General features: G+C 43.0%; 1 protein-coding gene across 1 annotated transcript; it reads right to left on the bottom strand.

The window, feature by feature from the left end:
• Positions 1–905: 905 nt before the first annotated feature.
• LOC147888191 (uncharacterized) lies at positions 906–2,204 on the bottom strand. Its single transcript, XM_087393301.1, has 2 exons — positions 1,862–2,204; positions 906–1,498 (listed from the first exon to the last, which is right to left on the bottom strand). Exons 1-2 carry the CDS (start codon positions 2,202–2,204, stop codon positions 906–908), a joined length of 936 nt encoding a protein of 311 aa, XP_087249427.1.
• Positions 2,205–10,034: the final 7,830 nt, after the last annotated feature.

The raw sequence follows: 10,034 nt of genomic DNA, 5'->3' as shown, positions 1-10,034 counted from the left end.
CTCATATGGGAATTGTGTGTTGCACCACTTTTGGTGGCACACCCTTCATGTCCTTGTATGACTAGGCAAAACAATCCTTGTACTCCTTAAGCAAAGCGATTAACTCGCCTTCCTCTTCTTTGGTAAGGTCCACTGACACAAAGACCGGTTTTGGGGTCTCCCCAGTCCCAACTAAATTTACTTCCTTAACTTTTGCTGGTCCTTCATAGACTCCATCGTCATATGTGTCCGCTATCCTCTTAGCCTTTTCGTAGAATATATCTCGATCCTGGATAGAGTAGAACCTAAAGTGTATCGGAACATCCTTCTGATCTTCCTCTTCCAATGACTTGTTCAAAGTCCAATCAGGTAAAGACTTCTTACTACGCATTGGTGTCTCTTTCGTTATTGGTTCAAGCTGAGGTTCCCGTTGTTTCTTTGGCAGGTTTTCAACGGGTTGGTTGGGCATTCTTAAGTTTGGAATTCTCTTCGCACCTTTATCCCCCTTCTATTTTCGCATCTCTAAGGATGGTTCTTCTACCTGCACTGATCCTACCAGAATCAGGATCTCCTCCATCTTCCTTCCCCAATCCTCTATGAATTCGTGATCGGCCGTCACCCATGTTGGTCGTGGTGTAGGAAGGGGTTGGTAATACATTTCGTCGCTTAACATGCTGCAGATTTGGCTTGATTGGTAATGCACTGTTAAGCTTGTTGTCATGTTTGACGAGATTGATCATGCGGAGTGGAACTACTGTGCCCTCTGAGCCGCTCTCATCCCTCACCAAGCCAGTCCCTCTCTTTTCAGGCACATCAATGGTAGCAAGCAAGTGCATCCAATTGTGCGAATACTCTGGCTCAGGTAGAGACGCATACCAAGTTTCATCAACATCTACCCCTGTTACCCTCTCGTCCGCAGCTTCAAACTAATTAACCGTGGTTGTTCTAGCTGTCGTTTTTGATTCAGCAGCAAACAAGTTGCCACCTAGTGGATGAGATTTCCACGTTGTTAGGTCCACTTTTGTCACGGAAGTATCCTTTCTGAGATAGATTGTGTTTGATGACCAATCATGTACTACACCTGCTGATCTCAAGAATGGTCTTCCTAGGATCATGTCATATGAGTCAATTGTGTTCTTAAAATCCATGACTACAAACCATACGTGGTAGGTGATGCCAAAGGTCTTGATCTTTAAGTCCTTCACCACACCCACTGTTCTTGTAGTGGTTCCATTAGCCAACTTGACTATCAACGAGGTTTTTTCCATACGCGGGCTTCCCCATTTTTCCCAACATTGTTTTGTCATGATGCTCACTCCTGCACCACCATCTAGGATAGCTTCCACTTTCCTATGATGGTACGATATCGGAATGACCGCATTAGAGTCATCACTTTCAAAGTATTGCCCTAACTTATTGATGGGCACCATAGGCATGTCATCTTCCAAGTTACACTCTTCTTTTCTCCATTTGTCATCATGAGCTTCTGCCATTGAGTCAAGGTGTCCATTCATCCAATCTGATAAGTCATGTCATAATGTCGGGTTTCCCCTAAGCAATGAAGCAATTGGCATTTTGACTTCCATGGACAAGAATGCAGCAAGTCCTGTGACATCTCTTGGTCCATCTGGCACCGTAATGCCATCAGACTGTCTCTCTATGTTATCATGAAGGTTGAGACCCTCATGTCTTAATCATTCCATAACTGGATCTTCCTCAAACATGCGATCCATGAGCAAAGATTCATCGACTGACATGCGATCTTCTTTCATTTCCACTATGATAGATGGTACTTTGACTGGTGATCTATTAGTTGGGTATTTTTTATGTTGTGGGAATTTTATGTCAACTGGCACTCTGGTTTCAACCTGTGTTGCTTGACATTCCTCTACTAGAGCCTTGGCCTTCACCAACTTCTCCTTCTCCTGTATTGGATTAGGATACTCGTGAAATCTGCTGGGTGTATTAGGTCTTGGCTCTTCTATCTTTCCTTCCCTCAAAACCTCGTCTCCCTTATTCTCTTGACTGGATTTGATTTCTAAACTCCCTGTGGTCTCTGAGGTTGCTACAGTGGATGTATCCTCGTCAGAACCGCTTTGGACTATCACCTTATCCTTCCCCTTGCCCACTTTGATCGCTTGCTTTTTAGGTGGGTTATTCTGGGGTTTTGGAGTCTGTGATGTTCCATCTTGACCTTCTCTCTCCCTGTTGTGCAATTCTCGCATGATCGCCTTGGCTTACATGCGAGTAATCACGTTTAAGGATACCTGAGCAATGCGTCCGCATTCAATCCCTAACAAGTTAAGGCTTGTCGTTCTTGGGTTTGAAGCATCTACATGTGCTCTTTGCATTGTACAATCTTTATAGAGATGGTCGATACCACAACCACTGCACAATGGAACATTAGCAGCGATTGCGATGGTAACTAGTGGTGCATTGTTGTGCCTATATGGACAATCCTTATAATAATGAGACCTTGCACATCCATAACATTGGACATGTTGTCCTGCTTGCACTTTATGTGGGCACTCATTTGCCTTATGTGGTCCATTGCACTTGTAGCATTGGATTGGAGGTCTTGGGTTTCTGTTATTCATATCCCTAGCTTTGGCCTTGACTGGCGTTGTCTGGAATACTGGGATATGTTGATCTCCTTGAACAACATAGTGGCTGAGGTAACTCATGTATTCGTCTTCCTCCGGGGTTGATAACGGTTGTTCAGTGTAGGTCTCTGTGATCCTTGGATCAGGTTCCATCCAGCCCTAGGCTATTTCTTCCACCATCACTTGATTCATTGGAGTGATTCTTGGCAGAGGTGGTTGAGGTCCTAGGATAGGTGGCGGTAATGGCACATTCTATGTTTGGTATGGTATTGGTCTAACATTGTTAGCCCCTGGAACAAATTGGTTTGATTGTAATGACGAAGCTGGCAATGCTAATTGTTGCGGCCTAGGTTGATATGCCTGTGTTTGTGCTGGTGGCAACATTCTTGGGTATCTGCACTGGGTTGTTTCATGGTTTCCCCATCTATTATAGTGTCCACACCACATGGCTGGTGGTCTTGCTCATAGCCTTGGACACTCACTCGAGGGATGATTTCCTGAGCATACGCTGCACCACACCATATCTCGTCTTGGATACAGGTGCGCATTCCCTTGGTTATCACGATGAGCTATGTTTTTGGCTTGAGGGTTTAACCTCGCAACTATCAGATCTACAAGCTCATCAATGTTCAAATCCTTGGTTTCCTTGGATTGCTCCTTAGAAGCCCGGGACGAACTCGCATTAGGATCCTTGGATCCCACGATCGAGGATATAGATGTGGTAGCAGTTTCGTCACCCTCTCTCATGTTATCTCCTAGCCTGATTGCTTCTTTACTACATGTCTCCAAAGATGTTATGTTCAAGACCGTGAACTGATCATGCAGCTTTGAACTTCTTAACCCCAATAAAAATCGAGGCAAGAGTTGTTCATCACTGAGCCTTTCATGAGGCTCACACCTTGCGTTCAGATGTTTGATTTTGCTGATGTAATCTTGCAAGGAATCCTTACCCTGTTTGACTTGGTTCAACTGATTCACATGGCTCCACTTTGGAGCTTTTGGAGAATACTCCAATATAAACGACCCTCTCAAGGTTTTACACGTATCTCTCTCCTCGTTTTTGAGTGCTTAATACCATGTGCCTGCCTTGCCATCCAATTGAATTCCAAAGGCTCCAATTTTGTCACCATCGGAGACATCTCCGAATGCGGCACATACTTGCTCAAAGCGCTCTACATAGGTGATTAGATCACCTTCTCCTTGGAATTTTGTGATCAACTTGGCAATGGCGATGGACCTATTTCTAAACCTATGGTTTTCTCTAGCTGCAAGGAATGCAGCTGGCACTGGCGCCCCCCTTCCTATAGCCTACACTAATGCTCTAAGCGCCTCATCAGAAAACATCGTCTGATGAATAGGAGGTGGTTGTGGATATGTCATTGATGGTTGATTTGGATATGGATACTGTGGTTGTGGGGGAACCTAAGGCTATTGGGAGGACCGCCGGTCTCGAGTATTGTCTCATGTGGGGATCCACATAATAAGATGTACTCGGTGTTTCTTATGGTGGATTCATCGTTGGATGAGGTTGAGTGAAAGTTGGTCCTATCGACACCGGGTTGAACCGAGGTGTCGGCCCTTGATAAGCCACTGTCGTGACTGGTGGTCATGCAATTTGAGGTCTGCCTTGGAAATGTGGTAAAGGTCTTGGTGATTGTGGCATCCTCTGGGCATCTGCCCCTGTCTATTGCATGTTCATGTACGATCTATAATTCCCTTGTGGTTCATATGGTCCTGCCTCTGAATCAAATTGAAGGACGGGTCCGTCTTCAGCATGTAAGTTCCGAGAATGTAGATCAGTTTCAAAGGGTGGTGTTATCACCCTCACCATGTGTTCTGTAGCAACAGGAGGTCCTAAAGTTACTATGATTGTACAAGCCAACGAATTCATATCTTCCATGTTGTCAAAAAGTTTAACATGAATCTAAACATCTTTCAACAAAAACAACACGTTTTCATCTTTTCCCAGCCCACTGGCCACTCTTTCACTCCTACTCTCCTTTGCAACCAACTAATGGTTTTGAAAGGGTAATAGCAAGGAATACAACATCAAGAATCAAGCAAGGTTGCTTACCTCCCTGGCAACGGTGCCAAAATTTGTGAAGTCTTCTTCGACGGAGACCGACGTGTCGTGGGGATCTTCAACCAAGCCGCTTCGAAGAGCTCGTCCTCCAAGAAACTTCCTTGTGGGAGGTGATTGGCTTGCAGCTGCGCAGTGTTGTCACGGACACCGTCCTCGGATTCTATCCAAGTTACTACGCAATCATAAGGGGGAGGGGAATGAGAGGAATAGGGGAGAGAAGCATGAGCATGGTGAAGGGAATCGATCGCAAGCGTAGCAACAAGCAAGAGTAAAGAAAAGGAAGCAAGACAACAACACAAAAGTGAAGGAAACTGCTCTCTATTCCAAATCTCAACAATGGAAGAATGAAGACCAAGTCAAATGCCTTGGCTTTTATACATGTACCTTTTGAAGGGAGGTTTAACCCTAAAAAACTTGCCTTAGCCTTCTAGCCCTATCCATCCTTCTTGGCCCACGGCCTATAATAAATGGAGTATAATGGGATACCAAAATGGAAGATGTTACTTGCGTAACATTGATTTGTTGGGCTCCTTCTACCAAGGGAATGGTAAGTTGCACTACTTCTAGGGGGATTCCTTTTAAATCTATGTATTTTTAGGTAAAGCATTCTTTGAACTCATGTTGGAGAGTTGTGAGCTCTTTGCCAAAATCCTTAGGACACAAGTCATTGGCGATGTAGACTAGTTGCTAACTCTTCTTCATGTTCTTGTTCTTTCTTTCTTTTTAAAACCACTAATAAGCGTTCTGATCATCTAGCCACATTGATTGAAACGTTCTTACTAGTCTTAGACTCTTGGGTCTTATGAGAACTATGACATCCTTGGGATTCTTTGGGCTCATGTGGTCTGTTGCCTATCACATTAATTATTTGTATCCGATAAGTATGGTAATACAACCTTGGTTGATAGCCCAATTAGGAGTGAACTCCTACTGGACGTCTATTGTGCTTATATGATTCATCCATTAACAACCTAAATCGACCTAAAATACTCCTGGGTTTGAATGACAAGTTGATATCATGTTAAATGAGACTACGGTTTCAGAGGATTTACTCTCTACAAGATGATGTAGTACTCCTATTTTAATGGGAAACTCCATGAGAGCCAAGAGATGCATCCAATTCTTTGAGTCAATAGGCTCAGCAAGCGATACATACCATGGGTCTTGGGCTTCCCTACCTCCATCCCCCTTGTGATGTTCTATATAATTTTGGGAGGTGGCTCTTTTGATGGTAACTGAATCTTCCATAAAAAGACCTCCACTAATGGGGCAATATTTCTATGTGGTGAGGTCAACCTTCAGCATTTTGTTACCTTTGCGTAGATAGACAATATTAGCTAACCAGTAACCGACTAGTGGGGCATGTCCCATAAATGGGCATCATAGAGTCAAGATTTTTTTTCTTTTTGAATCCCATTAACGCAAACAAATTCTAGAAAGAGAGGAAGCTTCACTACAAGGATAGCGGTCTCAAATTTTGATCGGCCCCAAGCTTCTCATCATTTCTTGGTGATAATGCTCACTCCTGCTCCACCATCTAAGATGCATGTATCTTTGATCATGGTAAAAAATTGAAATGGTGGCATTGGTGTATTCTCTTTCTTAGTAATCACCAAGTTTATTCACATGCACCTAAGGTAGATTGGCATCTTTGTGGGTGTTTGTGGTGTTTGTGTGGCTGGTGGTTCCTCATCATAAGGACTCTCAATCTTGAGTGGCTCATTGTTGAACAAGCATTCATTAATCCAATTAGATACATCCATCCAAAGGTTGGGACATCCTTGTAGCAAGGTGGTGATGGGAACTTTGATCTGAGTGGACAAGAAGGTATTCATACACGCTCTATCCTTGGGTGCACTAATTCTACCCATGCATGTCTGAGATGGTATACTACAGGTTGTTTAGGATATTGAAATCTCTTGTTCTAGAATTAGAGTCTATGGCATATCATCAAGTGGGGTTCACCACGATCGAGACATGAGATGCCATCAACTATACGGACCTCATGTTGAATATGAGGGTCTAGAAGGTACACCATTAAGATCAAACCCACATTGTGAGCTTTCCTCCTCAGATACCAAATGTAGCATGTTAAGTGATGGATGGAATGTTGTAGCATTGTAGTGGATGGTGTTCGTTCCCTTGATCACTTTAAGTCTAAGCTTCAACTTGGCACAATAGTGTCTATCTATCTTCTAGGCATCAAGTAAGCATTGATTTTCCACAAAGGGATTCACGTACTCACTAAGGCCCTTGGGAGTTGATGGCTTTGGCTCCTAATCAATGTAGGTTGGAGCTGGTCTCTTCTCAGGCATAGTCTTAATAATATCATGTGAAGATATCTCACCACCTCATTGGGAAGACATCATCATAATGTCCTGGTTGGATCCTTTCTGGATCACAACTTTCTCTTTCCCTTTCCCTATGACTATGGCATTTTTATTCTTGGATTGATTTGGACCCTTGGTCTTAGGCTAAGTTTGAGAAGGTCTATCTTGAGAAGTTGTCTTTTTTCTTTTCTACATAGCCTTGGATTGTAGTCATGTCAGTACATTTAGCGGCACCGTGAAAACTCAACCTCTTTGGATTTAGAGAAGTGACCACTGGCAGTGGTGGTTGTGGTTTGTTTGGACAATCGTGACAAATATGACCTACACCACACTTATTACTAGGGTTGAGTGGTGGAGTACTGTTGGGACTAAGGGAAGATGCTTATTTCGGCAGTTTGCAATTATATGATTCTCTTAATACTAGTAGCATTGCATAGGACTGAGATTACCATTTATCTTAGCACTCTATATACCTAAGATAAATTTGAGTAAGAGTTGTGTACCACTCAGCCTCTCACACTCTTTACAAGTGGGAATTCAAATGTCTACTTTTAGCAAAATAGTCCCACCTACTTTCACCACTATCTTGTGGGAAATTGTAGAGTTGGTTGATGGGACTCCACTTATGGCCACTAGGTGCTATGCCTATTATGAAAGCATTACATAAGTTGGTGAATGTGATTGTCTCAACTCGACTAAGTGCATGGTTCCATTGGCCATCCTTTCCTTCTAGTGCCACCTTGAATGCACCAACTTTTGTGAGGTCCTTGAACTCCTCAAATGTGCTACATACTTTCTAAAGGTGCTTGGCATGCTAGATTGGACCAATTTCACATGCAGATTTGGGCACTAGCTTCAAAATATTATATGGTCTCACCTTATAAGTGAACTCTTTACAAGTGGTGCCCCTCCCTAAAACTTGCACATGTCTTCCTTAAGTATCTAATGCTCAAGTAAAAGCATCTACCGGATCAACTATAACTAATGCAGGTGGAGGTTAAAGTGGGGGGATGGATCAAATATGGGTCAAATTGGATATGTCATTTGTCATATGACAGTGTGTAAACTCTAATGGGTTCATCAATAGGGGGTGGACCCTAATCATCATCACAAAATGGTGGAGCTGGGGGTCCTGACCCTGTTGTTGGTGGAAAGGGGGGTACATTGGAGGAATTGAATAGCCTCTTGGCATTGCAATTGGTTGAATAGGAACATGGATTTTGTAATATATTGGTGGAATGATTGGTCCTAACTCTAGTGAGTAACTTGATGCCATATCATGAATAGGTTGGGCTATAGTTCGATTTGTAAATCAAACGGTGAATGACTTAGGACAGCAGTGTTTATGACATCAAGAACTTTGATGGTTCGAACTTTGCACTGTGGAAAGAGCAGATACAAGATATCCTAGTACAAAAGAAGCAAAAGGCTCTGATTCTTTTTGCTAACAGAGCAGCAGCTCAAATAGAGCATTTTCAGGTCATACTGGTCACTCAGTATGATTGGGACGAGCTTGATGCTATGGCGAGATCTACGATTCGCCTACACCTTGCTGAGTTAGTTTATTTCACAGTGCTTGACTGTGCTATCGCGCATGCGACATGGCAGAAACTTTGCAACACATATAAACAGAACACTCCCAGTAACAAAGTGTTTCTTATGCGTAAGCTCTTCAATCTACGGAGGAAAGAGAATGGTAGTGTTGCACATCATATTAATGACTTCGAGTCAACATTTGCTCAAATGCGTGCCCAGCGAATGAACCTTGACGATGAGTTCAAAGCTATATTTTTGCTTTGCTCTTTACCAGCATCATGGGACACATTTTGCACGGCAGTTAGCAATTCTGCACCTAATGGAAATCTTGTGTACAATAACATCACTGGAGCTCTTCTCAGTGATGAATCAAGACGCAAGACAATGGGTAGCTCGCATCATGGCAAAGCTCACTATGTGCAGAAAGAGGGCAAGCAAAGACGAGGTCGCAGTAAGCAGCGTGGTGATTCTGACAGGGATGGCAAGAAAGATGCATCTCGTGGCCATTCTCAGTCTTGTGGCAAAAAGGACATTCAATGTCATTTCTGTGGCAGATATGGTCACTTGCAAAAGAATTGCTATGCATGGAAAAGAGAGAAGGGCAAAGCAAAGAAAAAGTCAGTTGCAGTGCTCATGTTCATGCGATAGAGGATAAGCCTAAGAGTTCAGTCAAGATTGAAGAACTCAATGTTGTCACTCATGACAATGATTCCCAGGACATTCTTGTGCTCGATCACTCGTCAATCAGAAATTAGTTTATTTACATTTTCTGATGCGCAAGAAAGTTTATGCCTTGAGAGTACAGTCTCAGCAGAGATTCTTGTCAGTGGTGAGATTTTACATGCTTGGATTTTGGACTCTGGTGCGTCTCTTCATGTAACAACGCATAAAGAATGGTTTTCTCGCTATGAAGAGGTAGTTGGCACAGTCACTTTGGGAAATTCTTATGCATGTGACATTGTTGGCATTGGTGACATTCCAATGGTGCTTTCCAGTGGCATGAGATTTGTCATTGAAAATGTTCGTCACGTGCCATGTTTGACAAGAAATTTGATCTCTATTCTGCAGTTGGATGACCTTGGATACAAGGTAACTTTCTCTCAATGTTCCTGGAAAATCAGTAAAGGCAACATGCTTGTTGCACATGGTTCCAAAGTTGGCTCCCTCTATCTTTGTATGTGTCAAAGAAAGAGACTGTGTTATCAGTAACCGAGCAGCCGCCTGTTTCTTTGTGGCATAGCTAGTTGGGACACCTGTCCAGAAAAGCAATGGAAACTCTTTCTCGTTCGGGTTACTTACCTGATTTATGCTTTTCTGATTTTATGTTTTGTGAGCATTGCATGTATGGCAAACAAACGCGCATGTCAACAAATATCTCTTTTGACAAAGAAAGATAGCCTTTAGATCTGGTTCATAGTGACGTGTGTGGCCCCATGCCGACGAGGTCTCTTGGTGGCGCACAGTACTTTGTTACTTTCATCGATGATGCTACATGTAAAGTTT

Source organism: Dipteris shenzhenensis, chromosome 22, assembly GCF_047967505.1.
Source record: "Dipteris shenzhenensis isolate YYH24624 ecotype China chromosome 22, Dip_SZ_1.0, whole genome shotgun sequence".
NCBI lineage: Eukaryota > Viridiplantae > Streptophyta > Polypodiopsida > Gleicheniales > Dipteridaceae > Dipteris > Dipteris shenzhenensis.
Note: the sequence above shows the minus strand (reverse complement) of the source record. Positions and strands in the feature narration are given on the sequence as shown.

Coding starts and splice junctions, on each gene's coding strand:
- LOC147888191 (XM_087393301.1), bottom strand. CDS start 2,204: ATGCGAGAATTGCACAACAGGGAGAGAGAAGGTCAAGATGGAACATCA. Junction 1,499..1,861: donor CAAGGCTCTAGTAGAGGAAT/GTCAAGCAACAC, acceptor ATGACTTATCAG/ATTGGATGAATGGACACCTT.